The sequence below is a fragment of the Caretta caretta genome, chromosome 13 (genome assembly GCF_965140235.1).
Source record: "Caretta caretta isolate rCarCar2 chromosome 13, rCarCar1.hap1, whole genome shotgun sequence".
NCBI lineage: Eukaryota > Metazoa > Chordata > Testudines > Cheloniidae > Caretta > Caretta caretta.
The window spans coordinates 2,939,803-2,964,856 of record NC_134218.1 but is presented as its reverse complement, the minus strand read 5'-3'; the positions used below and the strand labels follow the sequence as shown (position 1 = coordinate 2,964,856).

At 52.6% G+C, this 25,054-nt stretch overlaps 1 protein-coding gene and 1 long non-coding RNA gene across 3 annotated transcripts in view; both read left to right on the top strand.

Moving 5' to 3' along the window:
- Positions 1 to 11,038, top strand: part of LOC142068698 (uncharacterized) — a 35,208-nt gene extending 24,170 nt beyond the window's left edge. The window contains exon 3 of the long non-coding RNA XR_012664624.1: positions 9,420 to 11,038. This is a non-coding gene — a long non-coding RNA (uncharacterized LOC142068698). The remainder of the gene's footprint in view (positions 1 to 9,419) is intronic.
- Positions 11,039 to 11,635: 597 nt separating this feature from the next.
- On the top strand, positions 11,636 to 23,494 carry C13H20orf96 (chromosome 13 C20orf96 homolog). 2 transcript variants are annotated; one of them, XM_048820136.2, is made up of 11 exons: positions 11,636 to 11,739; positions 12,902 to 12,973; positions 13,375 to 13,516; positions 14,636 to 14,766; positions 15,249 to 15,407; positions 16,052 to 16,151; positions 17,409 to 17,566; positions 17,694 to 17,795; positions 18,949 to 19,035; positions 19,384 to 19,502; positions 22,442 to 23,494. In XM_048820136.2, exons 1-11 carry the CDS (start codon positions 11,674 to 11,676, stop codon positions 22,500 to 22,502), a joined length of 1,197 nt encoding a protein of 398 aa, XP_048676093.1. In that variant the 5' UTR covers positions 11,636 to 11,673; the 3' UTR covers positions 22,503 to 23,494. The 2 variants fall into 2 exon arrangements, with proteins under 2 accessions (XP_048676093.1, XP_074974751.1); XM_075118650.1 differs by lacking the exon at positions 12,902 to 12,973.
- Positions 23,495 to 25,054: the final 1,560 nt, after the last annotated feature.

The following is a 25,054-nucleotide window of genomic DNA, read 5'->3' as shown; positions in this document are numbered from 1 at the left end:
ACTCAAACAGCCTTCAGGTAACTGCCAGCTGCTCCTGACCTACAGTGGAGTAGAACAGGTGGCCTGGTGATGAAATACCATTACTCATGAACAGCCCCTGGGCCCTTCCCTTCATTTACAGCCCCCTTTTACCTCCCCAGAAAGCCAGCCCGCAGAGAGCTGCTCTGCCACTGGACTAGCACCATTGCTGTTCAGAGCCAGCCCCTGCAAGCAGGCAGGCTCTCCGAGAAGGTACATCCCCTCCGAGATGGGAAAGGGAGCAGCCTCTAAACTAGAGATAAAGTGGCAGTGGGCTGGCGTGAGCCTGCTTCGAGATGCCCACAGGCAGCTCTGAAATGATCTGCCTTCCACCAGCTGGACTGAGGGCACCTTGAACCAGCTTCTCTCTGATGCTGAGCTCAGCCCCTACTGGCACAGGGGGGACCCCCATGTCAAGCGTGGCTGCCAGTCATGCCAAGCAAAGCCGGTGCAGACACCACACCTAGTTGGACTGAACACTCAGCCACATCCCTGGGAGCTGGTTGGGTTACGTGGGAGGCTGCACCTGCTTGGGGTGTGAGGAAGGGTTTCTAGAAGCCAGATGGAAAGGATTCCCCTGGCTCCTGGGGAGGGTTCTAGCAGCTGGGAAGTGGATTGGGTGAGAACCCTAGTCCAGGAGAGAGGGAGGGGACTGGCATCATCAGGAGAGGGGGGCAGTGTTTTTCCCTGGAGGAGGCTGGCACCTGGGAGGGGGAGGCAGGTCACAGTGCTCCTTGGAGACCTCAGCCGAGGAGTCTAGAATCCACAGGCTTTATTCAGACTAGTGGAGCTGTCATCATGTCTGTGTGAATGCACCAGATCCTGCTGCTGCTGGCGTAACTGGGTGGGGACTGGATGTGACGCAGTCCTGCTGGGTGTCTGGTAATGGGATGCTGCGTGGTGGCCAGTCCCAAGATAAGCCTGTGCAGCCGCGGGGGGGGGGGGGGGGGTAAACCTGCGAGACACCTGCTTACCAAGCTTTCGAACCCAGGACATAATTACAATGCTCTGATTGGCTGACGGTGGTGTCACCCAGCGGCCAGTGGGTACCCAGGCCCTGCCCTCGCCTCCCCTCCACCACGCCATTTCCACCCACGCTGTGCAACCCGCTCCTCAGGGAGGCACCTTAAAGGGACAGTTACACTCAGAAAAACGTCTGCAAAAACAGTCCTAATGTCCCAGTCCTCTTATTCCGGGCACTATGTCAATAAGCCCAATAGAACAGACCACCCCCCAGGTAGCTGCTTCCTCCCTTTGCCCTGAGTCCTGGTGGCTTAACCTACTGGCATAACCACAGTTTAACCCCTGGCGTCACCACTGGGCTGATCCAGGCAGGAAGGAGCAGGCTGGGTTCTATTCTACCTCCTGCCTCATCAAGAAAATGACCAGCTGAGACCTGCTCTCCTGGCCTGTAGTGGAGTGGTTGGTGCATCTGTACAAAGAACTCATGGTACTAGTGTGGAGAGCTGGCTTTGGGGGAAATCTTGCTTTAAACTTACTCTGGGCCGCCCTGCTAGCAAGTGACCCTCCGCCAGCCCACTGGCTTGTTTACAAAGCGCCGTAATCCTCGGGGCCTCAGCAGAACCTCCTCTCCCAGCATCTCACAACCAGTAATTGACCCTCTGGGAGCTGGGTCCATGCTATAGATGGAGACACCAACAGACAGAGCGACTCTCTTCAAGGATCATGCGGTGAAGGCGGGGCAGACCTGGGAATGGAACCCAGGAGTCCTGCTTCCCACACCCTTTAAAGTCACTTGAGTATTAGCCTTGTTCCATAGAGCCCTGCGTGGCCCATTCACACAACCTGTCCTCGTGCCTTGGACCCAAAGAAACCACTCAGGTTCTGTTTGGGTTGGATCCGCTCCTGAGGGGTGAGATCAGGTTCCATTTGGGTCAGGTCCAGATGGCAGACTCTCCCTGGAGTCAGAAACCCTATAGTGATGGGCCTGTAACCTGGGGAGAGAGACTGGATGGCACCTGACTGGTCTTTTCTATCTTTAATCCCACTCTCCTCTGAGCAGCAGGATGAGCTAAGCACAGGGCCACCCCAGGGGCTGGATCTCCTGCCTTGCCTGGCTGGGGGACTCCGCCATAACATTAGCATAGTCTTCCATATTCCAGTTTCTCTCCTCTCACCCCCTCTCCACCCCGCGTAAACCAGTGAGTGCCACGGTACCCCCAGGAGGGGAGAGCACGGCTCTGAAGCAGGGGCTGCTGCCAGCCCAGCCAGGGGCTGCAATCCTGCCCCACCCCGTTTCAGCAAGAGGTCTGTGGGCACTTGAGTGTGAAATGACAGAGTCGACAGGAACAAGGTGCTGCGGTTCCAGCCAGTTGTGTCTGCTGATCTCGCCTGTGATGGCGCACGCATGTGGGCAGGCTGGAGACGCAAGCAGGGCTGTGCCCAGACTAGGGCAGCTGGACTATGCAAGCCACAGGGCGGCGGGCACAGCAGGGCAACTGATCTTTGTGAGAGGAAGGGCAGGTGGGAGAAACACCTGAGGATAGACATGACAAGGGCTCCGCTCAGCACCCCAGAGGCCAGAGTGCAGGATCCACACAGAGCCCACGCTGGAAGGAGTGTGGAAAGGCTGTGGCTCAGGGGCGGGGCAGTGCCCAGGCCAGGCCCCCTGCCTGCTTGTTGGCTTGTTCTGAGCAGGTAGAGGGGACAGGTGCTGGGTTTCTCCATTCTGAACCGAGGAATGCCACCTCCTGCCTGGCCCTCTGCCTTCCACGCTGGCCACCTCATTCATGGGGGGCAGGGCCCATTCCCTCCTGCTCTGCCTCTGAAGCTGCCCCAGCCATGCACCCACAGCCTCTCCTGGCTGGGAGAGAGGGATGCGCTGCTCACCTTCAACCCACAAAGACCCCGTGGTACTAGTGAGGAGCTTCAGGGGCCAGCTTCTTCAGGGCAAACTCCTCACCCATCTGACAACAGGTCACTAGGAGCGGGGGGGTCTGGCACAACCATCCTGTAGGAGCATCAGACAGCCTGGGGAGAGCTCTCCAGGCCAGGGGTGCGCGGTACCTGGCTCTCTGAATAGCAGTTTTTCTAAACCTTGGCACTATCTGGTGTTCCCTTGATCTGCCTGTCTCCTGGGGTTTGGGGTTTGCCATTAGCGTGCCCCCAGCAGTCCCAAGGGAGCGTTGCGTGCATTGTACAGAAGGGGAAGCTGAAGGCACAGACTGCAATTTTCAGTGACCCCTCGGGGCTTCAGGTGCCCAATTCCCATGAAGGAGGGGGGACGGAGTATCCAACCTCCCTATGCAGCTCCGGAAAACCTCTGCTCCAGGGAAGCTGCATCTGCACCGTGGGTCAGTGGCAAGGTCAGGGACTCCAGCCACCCCAGCGCTCAGACCATGAGGCGTCTCTCCCACCGAGGGCCAGCGGGAGGATCACAATCAGCCTTTCAGCTCATGGGGCCAGGGGCCCAGCACAAGCCATGTCTTCCTCACACCAAGCTGCAGGGTATCCTGTGGGGCCTCCCTCTGTCCCCCTGCACCCTCCTGAGCTATGCCCCAAATGCCAGGAGGGGGCCTGACCTGCCCTGAGAACCAAGAGCTCTTGAGCCACTCTGGGGCAGGGCAGAGCTGGGTTGCTATCAGGCAGAAACTGGTATGGGCAGGGCGGGGGGACCCTAAACGAGGCCCCAAGGGCACAGAGAGACCCATCTTCCAAGGCCCAGCAGAGGGGAAGCTTGCAGGCTGGCCACGGAGGGGTTAAACGTGATTGGAAGCTGATGAGCAGCCAGCTGCAGCCTCCCCTCAGGAGGGCTAGGCAGCAACCATCTTGCTGTGCTGGGAGGCTGACAACAGGAAGCCCCTCCCTGCCGGGAGATTGGAGCAGCCTGACCCCAATTGCAGGCGGGCTGCGCGGCGGGGGTCCCTCCTGCATTGCGGGCATGGGGACCTCAAGCAGCCGTGCCGTAATGCAGCCTGGCAGCAGCAAGCTCGTTCCTTGCGTTTTGCTGCGAAGGCCCCGCGACAAAACTTTCCGAGGCAACGGCCGAGCACCTCAATCTGTCACTGCACCTTATGTGCCCACGGCCACAAATTGACTGGCCTTCCAAAGAGAGCGGGGGCCTGGACCCAGCCCCACCCGCAGACAAGCCCCTTGGCCAGGGGACCGAGGGAAGAACTGGTGGGGTTTCCTCCCTGGTTCGTTCGATGCCAGTGAAAAGGGGGTGACCAAACACCAGTGCTGAGCATCCAAACGCTACCCTCCCTCCCCCCCCCGCACACCCTAGCAGGCGAGGGCCATCAGTTGGCAGGGTCTCTCGGGTCGCCCCTGAGGTCCCTGGCTGTGTCCCCAGCCAGCAACAGTGTGTGCGTATGCATGAAGCCTTCCTGAAATGTCACCCACAGCCCTGGAACCAGCTGGCTCCTTCTGCTAATATGGTCAGCAAGGAAACAGCCAGTGGTATCGTTAAGCATCCCAGTTAAAGTCCTGGGAGCGGCTCACTCTTCTCCTGCCCCTAACAGTCTGAGCCTGCCCCCAGCATAAGTCCAGCCGTGTGTTTCCACCTGCCTGCAGACTTGGGCATGCAATGCCACCCCAGGTCCTGCTCACAGCATTTGCATTGCTACCATCAGGGCCTTGATTCTGAGTCAGGGAAGTGCTGGCATGGCTCAGCCGGGAGTGCCAGCTCCTCCCAGCCCTGGAGGGGTCATTCTGCAGTCTCCTTGGATCCTGGCTGCCTTACCCTGCTCCCCAGCATGCCCCCAACTGCACCAAGGAGGGGAGGCATGGCCTGGGTCTCTCAAGCATCTCTGGACACCATGTCCTTGGGCAGCTCTTGTGTGTTTGTGCCTCCCCCATCCCACATTTGCTCCCCTTGATTGAGACACTCTGTCCTGACCTTTCTGTGCATCCCAGCTGTGTCTCCCCCGCCCCCATTCCTCCCTGGAAACGGGCTCTTCCAGCTGCTGCGCCCCCCTCACCCCATCCTTCAGTCCCTCATCTCCAACTGCTATCCCCACCCCCGGGACCTGACCCCACGCTCCCTTTCACTGCCCCCTGCATCCACTTCTGCTGGGTTCTCCTGCCTTCCCCCTGGGGTTGATCCTGCTCCATGCTCCCACCACTGCTAGGGAAGGGGAGTGACTGGAGTGAGAGGGGGGTGGGCTGGGGACAAGGGAGGGGGCAGTGAGCTGCGAGAAAGCAGGGCAGACTGGGGCAGTGGGGAAGAGCAATGCTGGGAGAATAGTGTTTCATTTCATGGGGCATATTCAGGCCGCATGGGGAATTGCAGATTCCCTGCCATGCTGGGAGTTCCCTGGAGGCTGGGTTTCTCCTGTCCACCCCCACAGACCCTGAGATCCCCACTCTGGAGGGACAATCTTCTCCTGGAAGGGAATTCCAACTCCAGGTCATTGGCTCCTGGACTCCTTCCTGGGATCCCAGCCCCAGCTGCTCCAGGGCTGTCCCTTCCGAGTCCCAGGATCCTAGTTCCAGCTGCTGTTCCTGGCAGTGTCTATGCTGCAGCAGCAGCAGGGTCATCTCCTCCCTGTCCTGTGGGGTCACAAGAGGAAAGCGAATAGAGCTGTAGAGCCCCATTGGCTAGGGCTGGCTGGGACCTTTCCGTGATCGCTTGCAAAGTGCCTGGAGAGCCTCAGCCGAGAAGCGCCCTGTAAGCACAAAGGATCTAATGCGTCGTCATTCCTAGTGTGGGTGGGAATCCGGACAGCGGAAGGGAGAGTTACTCAGCTCAGCTCTGCGTCCCAGCCCAGCCTCATCCCTCCTGTAGGGACCTCGCCGCGCTTGCCATTGCAGCATCACAAGCAGGAGATGTGGGCCAAGCCTTAAAGCTCAGGGCCGGATCTGAATGTAACCAGGAACTCCCAGTTGTCTGGACCTGGGGGTTGGTTTTGAGGCTGTGGCCAGCTGCGAGGTTCAGCCCTGGGTCCAAACTTCCTCTGTGTTTGGGGGCCGTGGGGCTTGGCTGGTGCCATCTCCAGGGTGAGCCCTACCCAGCAGTAGGAGGGAGCCAGCAGAGAAGTGCGCTGTCAGTGGAATACAGCCGGATAGAGAAGCCCCGGTCTCACTCTCCCATCGCTGTGTGAGCTCCCCAGGGCCGAGGGGAATGAGGAAAGGCAGTGCACACATTGAGTCAGGAGGTGCTGGCTTGACACAGTGGCTTTGCTGTCCTTATGCATCTTACTAGGGCCAGAGGTGGGTAACAGGAGCCCTCTGCTGACTTGCTCCCATTTCACACCCCTCACCAGGAGCCGAGCTGGTTGCATGGTGCCCTCTGCTGGCTTGTCCTTGTTTTACACCTCGAGAGAAAGGGGGCGTCGGTCCTGTCCCAATGAGGGGGCCGGGGCTGTGAGCAGAGTGAGGGGGCTGCGGAGAGGTCACTGCCCTGAAGGTTGTGCCAGGGGCTCTGAGATGAAGCCGTGCTATTCTCCCAGCCTCAGACCCGGCCGTCCCACTCCACCCTCACTCCAAGCTCATGGAGTTTTACCCTGCCTGAGGCTGGTGCAAGGACTTGGGGGGGCTGGCCCAGAGAGAAGTGTGAGCAGTCACAGGCCTAGAAACCGCAAACGCCTGCGTTCTTCCCTGGGCTGTGGTGCTAGCCTGGGGCCAGGTGCCCAGGGCTGCCTTTTCCAAAGTGGCCCCCAGTTCTGGCAGCCCTGGATTTTGGAGGCCCGTCTGCAGCCCCCGTGAGCTGTTTTGCAGAGGGGCCGAGCTCCTGCTACTCCTCTTTCCTACACTGACCGTTGTGGGGGCTCAGCAATTGGCCACACAGACCCTGGGTGCAGATTCTTCACCCGGCTGAGCCCTGCCGCAGCAGTGGCGAGGTGTCACAGGAGGGACCCAGGGGCAGCTTGTTGACCCTCTGTGGCTCTAACTTCCCCAGTGCATTATGCCTGTGGAGAATATGGGGTAACAAAGCTCTCTGCCATGCCCACTTCCATTCCCATCTTCCCCAGGCTCTGCCCCTCAGAGCACCTCCAGCACACCCCTCCCTCCCCTTACCCCAGAGGTGGGGGCATGGCTGGTGCAGCTTCTGAGAGCCGCTCTGCACAAGGAGAGTCTCCAGTTGCTTGCAGGTCCTTTTGCAGACTGGAGAATCTGGCCTTAGCAGCCTGTAGTAGAGACCACTTTGGAAGGTCTGACCCTTTGTCTGCCATCTGCACAATGGGGCAGCGGCATTTCCCTCTGTACCACCTGTGCAGGGGTGGCAAGGGTTCATTTGCTGAAGCTTGTAAAGGTTTTGAACAGAAGTTGCAGGGCTGCTGATGATCACAGGCTGTATTGAGGAGGGGTAGCAGACACCCTGAGATGCCCCTCTGGACCCTTTCACACTTTTCCCCAGGGTGTCGTCTTGCCCTGCTCTGAGCAGGGTTAGGCAGGCTGGTGGTGAGAGCACCAGCATCCTGTCTGTGCTCACTCTGGCAGGATAGCGACAGATCTCCCGGACAACACTTGTGCAGACGCAGCCAGTGAGTTTGTTGGGGGCACAGACCGTCCACGCTCTGCCGCAAAGTCTGGGTAAAAAGCACACTAAGAGGGGACCAAGCAATGAGCGGAGAGGGCTGTGAAAGTGACGTAAGAGCCCTGAGCCAAATTCAACCCTGGGTGTGAGGCTCCCTTGCGGTTTCCCCTAATTTGCTTTTCAGAGGAAAAACCCATGATGAAAAACTACCCCAGCCATTCAGGTCTGCAAAGGGCCCAGCAGCGAACCCTGAGGGAAAGACGATCTCCTTTGAGTTTAGTCCCCATAGGGCACAGGACAAGAAGTGATACAGTGGGAGGCAGAAGACATCATCTCAGAACAGAACAGCTGGCCTCATACAGAGAATGTGTGCATGCATGTGAGAGAGAAAGTCTCAAGATCCCCAGAGACAGAGGGACTCTTGGGACAGAGAAATTCTCCTAATCTGGAGGGAGAGTGAGTGAGAACACACACCTAGATCTCAGGATGGGAGAGACCCAGATTCTCTGCTAATGAATTCAGCCCCCTTGATAGTCTTCTTCAGTCCCTGGCTCGGGGGGTTTATTAACTGGTCCCAGGACTGTGTCAGGGACACTGACATCCCCCACCTGCAGCCCCGAACGAGCTGAAGCAATATGGAAAACGTGAACCTTCTTTTCAAGGTTTTTCTGACCAAGCTCTCCCACTCCGACTCATGTAGCCGTCAGGGCTAGGCCAGCCCTTTGCAGGCATCTGCAGGAAGGGAACTGATGGTGGTAAATTTGACCACAGCTGGATGGGTGGAAGATATGTGAAAGTGGTGCATTGTTTGCCACTTGACTTTGGAGTGCATGTCCCTCTGCAGTGACCCGAAAGGTAACTCCGTGCTCTGGCTAGCACTGCGAGGAGAGTCTGACATATCCAGTGCAAGAAGCGAGGATCCTCACAGAGGGCATGCCGCCATCATTAGGACCAAGGATGGTCACCGAAAATTTTCCCTGCAGTCTCTGGACAAGGTGGAGCCCAAAGAACATCTCTGCCACAGCACTGAGACCAAGACTAGCCACCCAGATTGGACCTATGTTTTCTCATCAGGACATGGTTGAAAGAAGCAGTTTCCCGTCCCCTGAAATGATTGCTCCTGGGCACGCCCTCCCCTGGAACCATGTGTTCCGCTCTGGGCCCCCTCTCCCCAGGAGGATGCAGCAGGAATAGAGCTGGGCAGAGGAATGGAAAGACTCCTGTGTGAAGAGAGATTGAAAGCACCAGGAGTGAGATCTCCTGCTGAGCTTTGATGAGATGCAGTACAGAAATCACAGGCAGGGACAGAGGGAGGGAGAGGGAGCAGGGCGGCTTTTTTGCCTGGGTGTCAGCGAGGGCAGAACTGCACCATTCACTCTGCATCATTGTGAACAAGGGCAGGTTCAAACCATTTTCTTCTAACCTGTGTAGCTCAAGTGTTGAAAGCAGGGCGCTCTTATGCCCAGATACTCCTTGGGCCCATTCTCCTCCACAGTGAGAACTTGGGCTGCTCCTTTCTGTTTTCTTATCTGATTACATGTAAAACCTTGGGCTGGATTCTGCTCCGAGTGACACTGACTAACCTGGAACGTCTCTGCAATGCCAGGAGATCAGAATCCAGCTCGTTCTATCTCCGGGAGTGAGGAAGGCCCAGGTAACGGCGTGTTCTTTCTCCCACTGCAGCGCAGTTCAGAGCTGCAGGGTCACAGCCTCCTCCATAGCAGGGTGAGATCTTTGCGGACGTCTGCGGGCCTGCAGTCTCACTGATCACAGCATGCGGTCTCGGCCCACCCACGTGTCCTTTCCATATCCCTGTGTGTGTTGCAGCCCTGCTTGTTGGGGATTGGTGCCTGCTTTAGTAATTGCTACATTAAATCAGAGTCTGACCTTGGAAACATGTCACTGTTAGCAAGGATTCTGGTTGCATCCAGTCCTCTCTTTGTGTCTTTGTGTCAATCTGCAGGTTGTTACAGCAACAGATGCCCCACACTGATGAACTCAGGAAAGGGGGGAGTGCCCCTCTTCCCCTTCACCTGATGACTGATCCTGATCATCATCATCTTCACTTGGAAGTCAGGGGAAGGGCCAGACTTGGTTACCATCCTGCAGAGTGTGGCATAAACACCTGCACTGGAAGACTGTAGCAATCTGCCATTTACCGCCCCGGGAGAGAGAGACTCACCACAAAAGGGCCAAAGAATCAGCAGGCACATTGCGAATGAGAGGAGAGAAAAAAAGAACCAAATCCAATCCCAGCAGGCAAAGGAGTGGGGTGAAAATCCCAGCCCCAGCCCCCGGCACTCCCCCTCCCACCACACGATAATAAAGTCCCTGTTAACATGGAGAAGGAAATGTCAGCACACCCAAACAGCTGGTTTAAGGGCTCGCCCGCTCTCTTCTTCCGGACTAACCTGACAGTAAGTGACAGGCCAGGGAACAAAGGAGCCATTCAGTTCATCTCTGCAATCCCCTCCCCCACCCCATCCTACAAGGGATTTTTTTTTATGTGTAAAAAAACCAAGGAACAAAGGCAGCGCTGAACGGATGGGGGAGGACCCTCGCCCCCGCTCCGCAGTACCCAGGGCTGTCTCAGACTCAGAGGCTTCCCGGATCCCAGGCCATGTCATGCCCCAAAAAGTCATTCATCAACTTCTGAGAAGAAACACGCTCTTGCTAAGGGGCATCTGGGAGATGAGGTGGGGCCAGCTTTGATAAAGCAGAACCCGGAGCTCAGCTCATCACCAGCTTGGCCCAGGGCATCTGGGCCTGAGTGTGAAAGCTCCTCCCATCTGCTAGACAAAGGCCAAGAGAGGGTTAATGATCTCTCCTGTCCCCGTCCTGGGCTGGGGGGGTGAGGTGCATGTCACCTGAAGATCCCCGCCCTGCTGTAAACAGGCACTAACAGTATCCCAGGGGGCCCTGGGCATTGGCCTGAGGGGACAGGGCTTTGCAGAGCCTGCCCTGGGCAGAAAGGCTCCCTTGCAAATCTGCCTGGAGTGCATCACTGTGTACTCTGCACCAATCTCTGTACCATGCCTGCGAGGGGGGGCACGGAGCAAGCCTTGCTGCTTGAGACCCTGAGAATTGTAGGAAGCGCTAGGAAATGGGTTACAATTCAAACTGTTAATAATTTCAGTGGAAGGCTGTGTGTGGACACGCTCATTTCAGAGTAAGAGCATCAGTCCTATTTCAATATTAATAAAAGGTAGATTTGCACTGAAATAACTCAGGTGTGAATTACAACCCATTTTGTATTTCAGTGCCATTTATCACATAGACAAGTCTTTACAGGGGCAAGCTAATCCATTATAACCTGTTTGAATCTGATGTAAAGGTGTCCACACCAGGATATGTACTGGTTTAACTAAACTGGTGCAAGTTTGTGTGTAGAAAGCTCTTAGGTAAACGAAGTATTGGGCAAAGTTCCCTGGCCTGTCTTATGTCAGAGGGCAGACTAGATAATCATCATCCTTTCTGGCCTTCAAAATCTATGAATCCTCCAGTCGTACACAAACCAGACACTCAGGAAAGGTTTGGGATTCTAACGATGCTCTAACGTTAATTTTTTTTTTTAATTACCAATGAATCCAACTGCGTAGAAATAAATGGCTTTGTAACTAAAGTTATTCACAGGATCCAATAAATATGGTAACCCAGACACACCGTCTACGGCTTCGCGGGCGTTGGACACGTCCCGTGTCCAAGGCCGGCAAATCACACAGCACCCCTGGCCTGCGGCTGCCTAAAGCCCGTTTCCATTTAACCTTCTCCCCGGGGGCAGGAGGCCTCGCCGCTGAAGATGCGGCACCCTGCCCAGGGCCGCAGGGGGCTGGGGCAGAAGGTTCCCTGCAGCTGCTGCTGCTTCTCTGGGTCTTTGCCTAACTCTGGCGCTTGACTCTGCAAGCTCCAGGTTCCCGTCGCCGGGCCAGGGCCAGGGCCAGGTCTACCCCGGGACAGAGCCCCCCGCACGGCTTGCTGCGGGCTCAGTCGAACCGCCCCACGCGGGGCACGCGCCGCAGCAGCGACCGGGCGGGCGAGACGGGGGCGGCTCTGCCGGCTGGGGATCGCCAGGGGGCGCTGCAGAGCCGTGGCCCTCCCGGCACCGCCCCACGTGCGCCCGGCCAGGCCGGCCCGCCGGGCGCCGCGCCGGGGGGCGGGGCTAGAGAGCCAGGCCCCACCCCCAGCCGGCTTCCGTACGCCGCCTCCGTCCCGTCCCCATGGAGACCCGCCGCTCCGCGCCGCCCCGGCTGCGACGAGGCGCAGAAGCCCCGGGGCGAGGACAGGCACGGAGGGGGCGGGGCTGGGAGACGCGGGGTGGTCTCTGGCTCCCCCCTGGGGGTTGCTTTGGGGGGGACCCCAGGATGGTCCCCGAGAGGGGCTCTGGCTCCCCGGGGAGGCTCTGGGGGACCCCAGGATGATCTCTGTCTCCCCCCCGGGGGGTTCTGGGGGGACCCCAGGATGGTCTCTGTCTCCCCCCCGGGGGGTTCTGGGGGGACCCCAGGATGGTCTCTGGCTCCCCCTGGGGGTTCTGGGGGGACCCCAGGATGGTCCCCGAGATGGGCTCTGGCTCCCGGGGGGGGTGCTGGGGGGACCCCAGGATGATCTCTGTCTCCCCCCTGGGGGTTGCTTTGGGGGGGACCCCAGGATGGTCCCCGAGATGGGCTCTGGCTCCCGGGGGGGGTGCTGGGGGGACCCCAGGATGATCTGTCTCCCCCCCGGGGGGTCCTGGGGGGACCCCAGGATGGTCCCCGAGATGGGCTCTGGCTCCCGGGGGGGTGCTGGGGGGACCCCAGGATGATCTCTGTCTCCCCCTTGGGGGGTTCTGGGGGGACCCCAGGATGGTCTCTGGCTCCCCCTGGGGGTTCTGGGGGGACCCCAGGATGGTCCCCGAGATGGGCTCTGGCTCCCGGGGGGGGGTGCTGGGGGTACCCCAGGATGGTCTCTGTCTCCCCCTCGGGGGGTTCTGGGGGGACCCCAGGATGATCTCTGTCTCCCCCTTGGGGGGTTCTGGGGGGACCCCAGGATGGTCTCTGGCTCCCCCTGGGGGTGCTTTGGGGGGACCCCAGGATGGTCCCCAAGATGGGCTCTGGCTCCCGGGGGGGGGTGCTGGGGGGACCCCAGGATGGAGTCTAGCTCACTTGTCTGCATGGCCATATGACATGTCACTGCCCACCCACCGGTGTCCCCTCTTGCAGTCCCAACAGTGCTTCCTGCTGGGAGGGCTTGAGCCCAGAGGGGTTGAGAGTTTCCCCAAAGCCAATACAGCCTCGCCATTCTCTGCAGTGACTTCTGCTGGGAAAGGCTGAGAATAAAAATGCCGGTACTGGAGACCCGTGAGCTGCTTTCATTCAGTGCTCCTATACCGTTTCTTGAAGTTACTTGCCCAGGGTCTGCAGTACTTATAAAGTCACCAGGTGGCTAGCGTCTCCCACTTTTCTTCCAGAGCCGCCCCCAGAGATGGCTGCAAAGGTCCTGAACACCCTGGCCCAAAACATAACTAATAAATACGGGGCAACAGTAAGTTACCCTAATGGCACTTCAACTGGACTCCTCTGAGGGGCTGGGGGCTGGAGCCAGAACACCCTGGTGACGGGGGCTTTCGAAGTACATAGATAGACCCTATACAGTGCCTCTCCCCAGGCTGCTTGGGGTGAAGACAGGGATGGGAGGTGGATGGCTGCCATTTGAATGTAAGCACATGTTCGACTGGCCCCATCAGATATGCTAGCAAACTGTTACTGATAGAAGGTCTGAAAGGAGTGTTGCCCAAATGTGTCAGCCCTTTGGCACAGTGGAGAGGTTCCCAGACTTCCTTGAGGAATAGGATGGGGAAGTTCAAATTGTAGTAAAGACCTCCCATAAATCTCCCATGACACCTTAAGCAGTAACGTCTTGTCTGTGCCTTCTGCTGAGTTTAGGATTACAGCAAGTGGCAGAGGGTAGAAGCAAAACAGAATAAACCTGTGTCACACAAACCAGCTTTGCCAGCTATCACATCACCGAGTGAGGACAAGAAAAGCGAAGGGCGCTCCGCTGGCTACCAGAAAGACAAGCAGTCAGGTTGGCAGAGATTCTGTTTCTGTACCATAGGGCATGTCACTCCCCACCAGTGCCCCCTCTTGAAGTCCCAACAGTTCTTCCTGCTGGGAGGGCTTGGCCACGGAGGAGCTGAGAATTTCCCCAAAGCCAATACAGCTTCACCATTTTCTGCAGTGACTCCTGCTGGGAAAGGCTGAGAATAAAAATGCCAGGACTGGAGACCTGTGAGCTGCTTACATTCAGTGCTCCTGTACAGTTTCTTGGTTACTTCCCCTGGGTCCGCAGGAACTATAAACTCCCTGTGGCTGGTGTGACGAAGTGGGACTGTTCTTAATGTTTTCTCTGAATAGTGTGGGGTGCCTCAGTTTCCCCTATGCAGTTCTTAAGTATCTAGGTGGTGGGATAAGGGTGTATGATCGTTGCAGAGCCCTAGAGGGCAGGTGTGTGCAGGGGTCTGGACACAGAGAATGGCCGACACCCTGTTTCCTGGCAACTGATAGCCTGGCCCTTCCCCCCTACATGGTGAGAGCTAAAGGGTTGGAGAACAAAGGAATCAGGTGACTTCCTGGCCCGGGAAAGGGACAAAGCCCAGAGGAGGAGGGGCAGGAGAGAGTTTCAGTTTGGGGCTGACTGCGGACATGGAGTGAAGTGCAGATGTGGTTGTCTGGCTCACTGCCTCCCAAAATGGACCCAGCTGAGGGGTCCTGTTCTCTGCACCTACAAGCTCTGTTTTAGACCATGTTCCTGTCGTCTAATAAACCTGTTTTACTGGCTGGCTGAGAGTCACATCTGACTGAGGAGCTGGGGTGCAGGACCCTCTGGCTTCCCCAGGAGCCCGCCTGGGTGGACTCGCTGTGGGAAGCGCATGGAGGGGCAGAGGATGCTGAATGCTCCAAGGTCAGACCCAGGAAGGTGGAAGCTGTGTGAGCTGTGTGTCCTGAAGACAGGCTGCTCACAGAAAGGAGACTTCCCCAGAGTCCTGCCTGGCTTCGTAGGGAGCAGTTCCAGAGCATCGCCCGGGGACTCCGTGACAGCTGGCATTCCTAAATGTCCCTCAGCTACACATGGCAAGTGTATTCAATTCCTGTCGTGTTAAAACTGGACAGTATAATAAGTGCAGAGCATTTTCTGTTTTACCAGTTCTATTCAGTCCCAGTTCATCCTTGCCTTCAAAGACCGCACCCTCTCTGAATCCCAGATTTGCTCAGCAGAAAACCTCAGCAAAAGAGACTGATCTAACTAAAAGCTTGGAGAACATCAAAATTATTAAGGTACATGAAGCAAATGTCCAGTGCTGTGATTTATTTATAGGGAGGCTGGCACAGACCATATGGTTATTCGGGGTTGTCCCAAGAGAGGAAGGAAAACTAGTGGCCTGATTATCTCATTTACACTCATGCAAAGTGGATGTCAAAGGCTGCTGTTCTGATTTGGAGGCATGCACCAATGTGACACTCCTGTTGTGCTCATGCAGATGACTCCACAAGGTGCTGAGCAATGGAGAATCAGGCCCCAGGTGCTGGGAGAAGCTGGAGCAAGAATGTAGTGTTAGAGCAGCTGGCCCATGAAGAAGGTGGGTGCAGGGATGTGTTGGGGAAATTGGTGTGATTTAGCAAAAAGATGGAATTGATTAGGTGGGTTTATGGTGCCAAAGTAAATCAAGGGCGATATCGTTATTTATTAATGAACAGGAATGTCATTGGGATGGTAGGTGGAACACATTTGTAAATCTTTCACTCATAAATTCTTTCAGAAACTGACCAAGTCGAAGAGAAAGTCCCTACATGAGCTGAAGCATCACAGCGCCACCCTGGTAGAGACCAACGGGAGACTGGCCCAGGACATTCAGCAGACAGATGCCAGTACTGCCAAGCATGCCAGAGACCTGCTGCAGCAGTACGAGATGTTTGGGGTGAGGCTTAGGTGTGGCCAGTGAAGTCAGATGAGCAGAATCCCAACATAATCCCAGCTCCTTCTAATCCCACCCGAGCAGATTCAAACTCTTGTGTGGTGATTACACAGCCCATACTAGTGGTAAGGGGGAACAGTCTTGTGCCCTGAAGCGCCGCTGCAGCATTCTGCTTTACACAATTTATATACCACTGGGCTCTGCCCCACAGCAGCCAAAGATGCTCCAGCTACCTGCATCACACTGCCTCTTCTTAAGCATCCCTTCTAGTGCAGATACAGCCCTGGGGCGTGTGGAGCAGCCACCTTGCCAATCCCAAAGGCAATGCTGCTGCAAGGTTTTCTGATGAGGAAGCAAGAGTGTAGCAAGTGACAACTGTCACCCTCTCCTAGTAGCTTGAACATGTCTCCTCCATGAAGTGCATGACCTCGACTGGCTCATGAGGTGGGAAGCACAAAGTCACTCCCAAGAGCAGCTCTTCTGTGCTTGCAGCTGTGCTGCCATGGCACCATGCAGTTCACTTCATCATGCTATTAGTGGGATCAATAAATACCACGGTGAGAGGTGCATTAGGAAGCCTGCAGCTAGACATTTCATAGTCTGTCAGTAGTGTACAGCAATCAGTGACTAGATTTCTCTCTTTGTAGACAGTCATCTCGACCCTTCAGGACTCCAGTCAGAACCAAGTTGGTGTAGCAAGAGCAGAACTCCAAGAAACAGAAAAAATGGTAGAAAAGAACCTGAAGAGTAAGAATGGATAGTTCACATTAAGCTAATAGGCAATATAGTACATGCAACTCCATTGTCCTCTACTCCTCATTTCATTAGATTATTGTTGTGAACGTCAAATAATTAGGTTTCCTAAAGATAATCAATTAGTTTTGGTATATGGGGACTGTCAGTTTCAGGGTAACTGCATCTGTATCCCCCCGCCGTGGTCCACTTCAGGAGTTCCCAGCCAAGTCTCAGGACTCCAGCTGTTACCTGTCTCTGGGTAGGGACCTTTGTCCCACTTCCTTCTAACTGGGGTTTTAAAGCTGCACAGCTCCCTGCCTTACTCAGTGATATCCCCAGCAAGCTAGTCTGCCTGATGGCCAGCACCTGGGTGTTGCTTTCTCTCCATGGGCTATGAACAGTATATTGCCAGCAGTTACAAGTTACTACACAGCTCCTCATAAGCAAGCACATTTATTCTTAAAGTAAAAGCATTTATAGAGTAAACATCATTAAAACAATCAATAGAGTTGAACTCACCTTAAACATTCCAGGAGTCACCCATTAGTCTTAAGGTGCCCTTGTAGGCCAAAGTCTTTCCCTGAGTCAGTTTAAACAGCCTTTTCATGCCAAAAGCCCTTTCTTTGTCTGTTGGTATCTGGAAAACCCAGTTTGACCAAGTATGGATAAGCCTCCCCAGTTGGTACCTCTCTGGAGGTGTTAACAACTTGAGTGATTCACCTTAATCATTCTCCCCCCCCCCCCCCCAATTCTTAGCTCCTGGTGGAGCTAAAAGTAATCTTTCCCTACTGCTGGAGTTACACACAATTCCTGGCCCACAGTGATACACAAACTAATCATACACTTAATACAACATGGGATACTGCATGCAGTTGCAATATCTGTCACAGGGACATTCCCTCTCAATCAACTCCTGTAAAAAATGTTTGGAAGGGATATAAACCCTACAGCAGCAGAACTAACCACTAACTGGGGTTAGAAAGAGACTTCCCCTGTGGGCAAGTTATTCCATATTTTTGCACCTTCTTTGAAAACATCTGGTACTGGCCACTGTCAGAGACAGGATAGTGGATTAGATGGGCCTCTGGTCTGATTCAGTCTGGCAGTTCCTGTGCTTCTAATCATGGCTACTAGACTAACATAATATTTAACCATTGTAAAGAGAAGGCTCTGTTTCAGAAAAACAAAAGTTTCCTTGGCTCCACTGAAAAGGAGAGGTGGGTTTGGGGGTCTCTGTGGCTTAACTTTCTATCTTGGCCTTTTAATCAGAACTGAAACATCAGGTGGATCACATGAACACCAACGTGCAAATGCTCCAGGAAGAACTCAGTGTTTTACGAACATACATGGACAAGGAGTACCCGGTGAAAGCCGTCCAGATAGCCTTTATGCTTCGCAACATCCGAAACCTGAAGGAAGAACAGCAAGTAAAGAGACCTCTCCTAACTTATGTTATCGCTGTGTGTAAAGAGAAGGGATGGGACCAAAGCAATCAGATGTTCATTTGCTTAATAATCCTGTTGTTTCCCTGCAACCCCTCTCTGTAATTCTCAGGACGAAATGGAAGATATAGAAGATCTGGCAAAAACAGTAATGCAGCAACTGGAAAAGAAGGTTCAAGATGAGAAGGAGCAGATATTACAGGCTGTTGCAAAGGTTAGTGGATTGCATCTGTCTTTGCATGCTTGAAGGTCAGTGAGAAAGATAATGGAGTACCCTGCCAACTAGACTGCTACTGGGAGCTGCCATATAGGGCTCGGGTTTCCAGATTTGGCCCACCAGTGACACTGTAGTACAGAGGACATGCAAGGGTGTAACAGTGTGCTACTGTCTCCAGCTTAGTTGATACCTGGAGCTTTTCTTCATAGCAGGGAGTTGTAGGTACAGAGCTGGATTTCGCATTGGTGGTACGATTGTAGCCTTGCATGTTACAGTATTTTCAGAATCATGCATGGGTATTTGCACCCACAGTTAGAGAGAATGAATTAAATTGAACTGATATTTAGATAGATGTTTAACTAGTCACTTATGTGCACAGTTACTGAGATTGCACACACATTTGTAGTAATTGCACGAGCACATTAAGCACACAAATACACACAATACTGAAAATATGAGACCTTATTGTCCCTTCAGAAGATATAGGAAACTTCTATTGTATAATTGCTTTTTATGTGGTAATACTTAAGACTTCTGTGCAAACATTAAGGAACCCTCGCCACAGCCTGGTGAGATGGAAAAATATCAGTATTCCCATTTCCCAGATGAATCTGTAAGCAAGGGTGATGTGACATGCTCAAGGCCATATAGGTAGTCTGTGTTGGCAGCTGGAATTAGAACACCAATATTACTGACTTCTAGTCCTATATTCAGCACAATGTGATCTCATTGGGTATTGAGGAGATGATGGCCCCCAGAATTTGTCCCAGAATGCATTCCTTAAAGGAGGAGTTCACCTGTTATTCTAGACATGGCAAATACTACTGGAGGCAAATACCCTAGGGTCTGCAAGTGGCAGGGTTTCATACCTGTTATTGTGGGTTGCATTGTAGAAATAAATTATACCCAGTCATGTCTAAAGTACGGTTTTTTTGAACAACCAAAACCCTGAGAGACTGCATCCCTTTTTCCTCCCATTGAAGTTGTTCTTCTGAGCCTGTTAGCGCAAAGAGAGCCGTGGACAGCAATCATGTTTGTGATTGTTGCAGCTCTCCCCAGCTATTTTGTGCTTCTCTTCTGGTCCAGATGCATACTGGGATTTACCGTCTGGTCTTTTACTTCAGCTGGTTTATTTTTTCTATCTGTGCAGGACAAGGGGTTTCTCTATCAGGAGGGGTTGAAGCAGATGGCTGTCAACAATCGGAAACTCAGGAATGAAGTCCAAATGCAAAAGAAGGTAAGCAGGTTTGGGAGGAAGTAGCATGGAGCAGCAGGGGTGTTGGCCTAGTGAGTATTAACCCCTTTGTTGCTGGTCCTCCAGTACAGTGGCTGTGCCCGTCTGTTTCCAGTGGAACTTGTGGACTGTTAGGGCACACCTAGGATGTTGAGGAGCACAGCAGGGATTCCCCTGGCACACTGCAGAGTGTATTGTGGGGAACGCTCCAGCCTTGGCTTTGTGAGGATGGACCAGATGCCCTGGCAAGTCTTCTCTAGCTCCTCTGCTGTTCCTAGTTCTCTGGTACCTTTGTGCCTCACTTCGTCTCAGTGTTTTTAAAGAGCAGTGTCACAGATTTAATTCTTTCAGATCATTCACGAGCTATTGGAAGAAATCACAGAGCTACAAAAGAGCATTATGACACTTCGCAGGAGCGTGAGAGACCCTCGAGAGGTGATCTTCGCCGACGTCCTGCTGCGGCGGCCCAAGTAGGTCCCTGCGTTTATCTCCTAAGCAGTAGAGTTTACTGAATAACACACCACAGGCCCTTCTGGCACCAGTTTCACTGTGAATATTCATAGGTCACCCTCTGCTTAGTGCACTGGGAGTTAATCTCCACTCAGAATGCCTTTGCATCCTGTATTAAGAAACTCAAGCCAACTATTTGCACAGTCGTCAAAGGTAAATGATGCACCTCACCATAAAATGTAAACCTGATTGTAATATTGGGTCCAATTGGGGAAGGGAAGTGCATGGCCTAATGGCCTGAGCACAGGAGTAGGAAGTAAGAAGGGCTAGCCCTGGCACTGATACTGATTTATTGTCAACCTTCAGTAAGTCGCTTCCCTTCTCTGTGCCTCAGTTTCCCCACTAGGGGGTTGTGAGGATTAATAAAGCTTTACACGCTTCCTGTGATGCACAATAAGGAAGTACTCTGTTCTCATTTTACAGTTGGTAAAACTAAGGCTCTGAGGGGCCAACGGGCCTTCCAAAAAGACTCATTGTATGTAGTGTATCCATAGCCATGTTGGTCCCAAAAGACTCTTTGTCAGAGCATGCACTGGTCATCTAAAGTCACTTTTCGAACAGCCACAGTAAATTCCCCGACAAAATACTGGGTGAAAAAAGATAAGTCGGCCATTTTCCTACTATGTTAAAGAGGTTTCAAAGGCAGATGAGAGCTGCAAAATACCAAATCTCATTTCTCCTCTTTGCTCCCTCCCCAGCCCCAGTTCACTGGTGGCTGATTGCTTTCAGCATTGAGTTTCTGTGTATCAATGTGCAGGATGCCCTGCCAGCTCATTCACAGAAACCCTGGCTTCTAACTTCCAGGAACAATCGAAAAGGTTCAGCTAAGATTGTGGGCTCAAAACATAAAACTGAGAGAGATGCACTAACCCGCCCTGAAACTACTCCCACAAATACCTACTGGGGTGCAGTTGATGCAAAGAGCAATTGTGTTAACACCTCAGATTGTGATTGACTGCACACCAAATACACAAAGATCCACAGTATCTAAAGGAAACTTAATGCAATTTAAAACAGAAACTTGATTAGCAAGTGCCAAGTGAGGTTACAACTGGACATTGGTCTTGATCAGTTATTGACTACAGTTAGGGTGTAAGCCAGGGCCACATTTGGCCCAAAGAGGTTAAGTTCTTGAATGTCAGCCAGTCTAAACTTGTAGGTGTGTGTGCAAAATACATGTGAAATTGTTTGCTGTTTGCCTGTGCATTTATTGCAAGTGTGTGTGCAAAGTGAGTGTGTGGACAAACTGTGATTCACACTGATTTTTCACCTCTAGCTTCCCCAATTTTGCACACAAAATAATTTTATAGGCAGATTAGTCCTGCAGGTTCCCCCCTGTTTTGCATATGCAGAATATTCAGATGAATGGTATGAAAACCAGGGTCCTCCGTGATTTCCATAAACCCAGGCCATAAGTCTGTAACACAGCTAATGATGGGGCTTGGAGTCAGGGAATTGGCTCTATGTTTTAGCCAGAAGACTGTCCCTTGGCCTGGTCTACCTGCAGAAGTCGGCAGGCCTGACGGGAAGCGGAAGAAAAGCCTGCAACATGTCAGGAAATTGGGGAGAGTTGAACAGCCTTGTGATATATTAGTGTAACTTAATTTTTTCAGATAAAAGAAGGGTAAAATGGAGCATTAATTAGTCCTGACAGATTGCAGAGCTGGGGTGACTGTGTGTGACTGGGAAAAGGTTTAAAAATAGAAGAAAGGCCAAGTGGGAAAGCAGCATCATAAGTCAGGCATTTGGTGATTACACAGCCCTGCCAGGCTGGGCCCCTTTGCCAGAGCCATCACCACGGTTTCCTCCACAGACATTTCCCACTGACTTTCTTTACGCTTTTCACGTGACTTCACAATGTGCTTGTTTTCTTAGATTAGCCCATTGGTTTCCCTAAGTCACTGGAGGAACAAAGTTGTGTTCAGCCCACAAATAGCTGGGAGAGTTGGGGAACGTGCGGTGCAGGGGCAGTCTCTCCCCCCACTAGCAGCAGCAGAGCAGAAACTGATCGTAGGCCTGTTACTAAAAATCCAGCACCACCTACAGTGTCACAAAATGAGAGATCTGGGATGCCAGGAGGCTGGAGGGGTCCCTCCCTTTCCATACTCATTTTTGTTTCTAATTGCTGCATGGCCAAAGCAGCAAAACCAGGGTACTTCTTTCCTCTCCCATTCCGTTCCCTGCCTCTGCTTTGCCGAATTACAGCTGAACAAGTCCACTGTGTGCTGGAGAGTGGATATAACTAACAAGGCCCTGCTGCTGCGAAGCTTTTTTCCTCTGCGTTTGTCTGTTAGTGTTGAAGGAGAGTCGTAGCTAGATACATTGTTTTGTTTTCATAAACCCACTGCCGACATCTGATTAGGGCTCGGTTATCCTGTGAATGCTGTCTAGGAAACAGCCATACAACAGGGCTCAGGCTTTGATTTACAATGTGTGATCTTCCCATAGGAAGAGAGGAGATGGCCAGTCTGGTTAATGCCAGAATGGGCTCTTCGGGGTGAGTCAGAGCTAACGTATAATACTGCTTGGGCCCTGCTGCTGTGGGCTGGGTCGCCTGTCTGGGCTCTGGCTCATGCTGAACTTGTGCTAGGCACAAGAACCCAATATGGCTTTAAAGGGCTGCAGTTCTCTGAGCAAGTCTGGGGTTCTGGTCCTACCCCTCCTCCCTCCCTCTAATAGCGAAGGGTTTATGAGTGGTGGACAAAGGATGTCCAGGCCCTTGAGTTACTGTTTTGGCTGTACAGTGTGTCTGAGAAGTGTTGTGTGTTTCTGGCCTTGATTGTACCAGGATTTCTCTTCCCTACCACCTCACTCCCACAGACTCACTTGATCTGAATTGAGGCAGAGTTCTTGTTTCCTTGGCTATGGATTGACTTTCTCCTTATTGCTCTCTCCTCAGATGCCTGCCAGATACAGAGATTGTTCTCAATATCCCCGTAGAGGAGAAGTTTTTCATTTAGTCCCAGAAGCTTTGGAGCTGAAGTGGAAAGGTGGGTGGATGGGCCAGGCCTTGCCCACAGAGCTATGTCATAACAGAACACAGCTGGGCCAGGAACAGGATGGGGAGCTGTACAACAAATCACCCCCTCTTCATGGACAAGTTCTCCAAACCCTCCCAGCTCTCAGGAAGTTCTGCTCTGCACTGCTTCTGTTTTGTCAGGACAAACTAGATCCATCACAGAACAATCTGCAGGAATCGTGTCATCATCATGCCAGATCCAAACTGGGGTTTTTCTGGGTAAAAGCCAGAAAACTGCCATCTTGCTAGAAGGAATATGGTGCAAAATTCTCTTAAAGCAGCCAGATGTGGTCCAAGACAGTGGATCATTGCTGAGGTGTCACTATTGTCAACAGCCCTTCCCCAGTCTCTCATTCTTACAGCGCCACCACGTGTCATTGGTGTCAGCCAACTGCCAGTAAAACATCAAACAGTTCCACTTGGTCCAACTACTTCTTGGTGTAATTCTCCTGAATCCCAGGGGAGTTCTATCAAAACGAATTTGGCCTTTTTATCCTTCCCAGTGAAACTACTTTGTAAAAGAGATTTTTATCAATATTTTGATTTCTGATGAGCTGAAGCCCAGACCCAGGATAAGGTCTTTAGTAATGGAACAATGAGGAGCTGTCCCTAAGTGCCCTCCAGCAGCTGCCTGTCAGAACAATTGCATCCCCATCAGCCATAGCAGATGTCAATTCAGGGGGACGGAATGATGATACAGGATCAGGATCTTCCACTTACCATGTTCTGTACCAATGCTTGCAGTTCCTCGCAGCAGGCGCCGCTTGCCCTCTGGCAGGAGTCCATTCCATCCCAGCTGCGTCTTGCTTACAGGTGAGTGGTTCTGACAGTATTCAGGCTAGGAAGTCTACCAGCTGATGGATTAACCGTGTAGCATGTTTAACCTGCAACTTTCAATCTACATTTTGAAATAAAAATTAAGTGGGTCTTTAATTTGCAACTGAAGTTTCATCCTGTCAGAATAAATCTCCAGACACCTTTTATTATTTGTCAAAAATAACAGCACTTTTCACTTCAGTCGTATGTATCAAGCAGGGATCTCAAAGTGCTTTACAGCCATTAGTAAAGGTAACCTCACAGCCTTGATGACACAGAGTCAAACTAGCTGGCTAGGTGCTCCTCAAGCCTCATCCCTGTAGATAGACAGGAGGACTTCTGCCACCTTAGAGACTAACAAATTTATTTGAGCATAAGCTTTCATGGGATACAACCCACTTCATCAGATGCATGGAATGGAACATATAGTAAGAAGATATATATACTTACAGAGAACATGAAAAGGTGGAAGTTGCCACACCAACTCTAAGAGCCTAATTAATTAAGATGAGCTATTATCAGCAGGAGAAAAAAAACTTTTGTAGGGATAATCAAGATGGCCCATTTCAGACAATTGACAAGAAGGACAATTAACATGGGGAAATAGAATCCTACAAAAAGAGGGATTCTGTGTGGACTCTTCTTGAAGGTCGAAACAACAGGCTGGACTTCTACATAGATTGCTTCCGTTGAGATGCATGGGCTGAAATTGTGGAAAAGCAGCATCACTTGCCCCATAACCTCAGCCATGCTGAACACAATGCCATCCACAGCCTCAGAAACAACTCTGACATCATAATCAAAAAGGCTGACAAAGTAGGTGCTGTCGTCATCATGAATAAATTAGAATATGAACAAGAGGCTGCTAGGCAGCTCTCTAACTCCACATTCTACAGGCCATTATCCTCTGATCCCTCTGAGGATTACCAAAAGAAACTACACCATCTGCTCAAGAAACTCCCTGAAAAAGCACAGGAACAGATCTGTGTAGACACATGCCTAGAACCCCGAGCAGGGGTATTCTATCTGCTACCCAAGATCCATAAACCTGGAAATCCTGGACGCCCCATCGTCTCAGACTTTGGCACCCTAACAGCAGGATTGTCTGGCTATGTGGACTCTCTCCTCAGGCCCTACCCTACCAGCATTCCCACCTATCTTCGAGACACCACTGACTTCCTGAGGAAACTACAATCCATCGGTGATCTTCCAGAAAACACCATCCTGGCCACTATGGATGTAGAAGCCCTCTACACCAACATTCCACACAAAGATGGACTACAAGCCATCAGGAACAGTATCCCCAATAATGTTAAGGCAAACCTGGTGGCTGAACTTTGTGACTTTGTTCTCACCCACAACTATTTCACATTTGGGGACAATGTATACCTTCAAGTCAGCGGCACTGCTATGGGTACCCACATGGCCCCACAGTATGCCAACATTTTTATGGTTGACTTAGAACAACACTTCCTTAGCTCTCATCCCCTAACGCCCCTACTCTACTTGTGCTACATGACATCTTGACATCTTCATCACCTGGACCCATGGAAAAGAAGCCCTTGAGGAATTCCACAATGATTTCAACAATTTCCATCCCACCATCAAGCTCAGCCTGGACCAATGCACACAAGCGGTCCATTTCCTGGACACTACTGTGCTAATAAGTGATGGTCA

Coding starts and splice junctions, on each gene's coding strand:
- C13H20orf96 (XM_048820136.2), top strand. CDS start 11,674: ATGGAGACCCGCCGCTCCGCGCCGCCCCGGCTGCGACGAGGCGCAGAA. Junction 13,517..14,635: donor CCAGAAAGACAAGCAGTCAG/GTTGGCAGAGAT, acceptor CTGTTTTACCAG/TTCTATTCAGTCCCAGTTCA. Junction 19,503..22,441: donor GTCCTGCTGCGGCGGCCCAA/GTAGGTCCCTGC, acceptor CTCTCTCCTCAG/ATGCCTGCCAGATACAGAGA.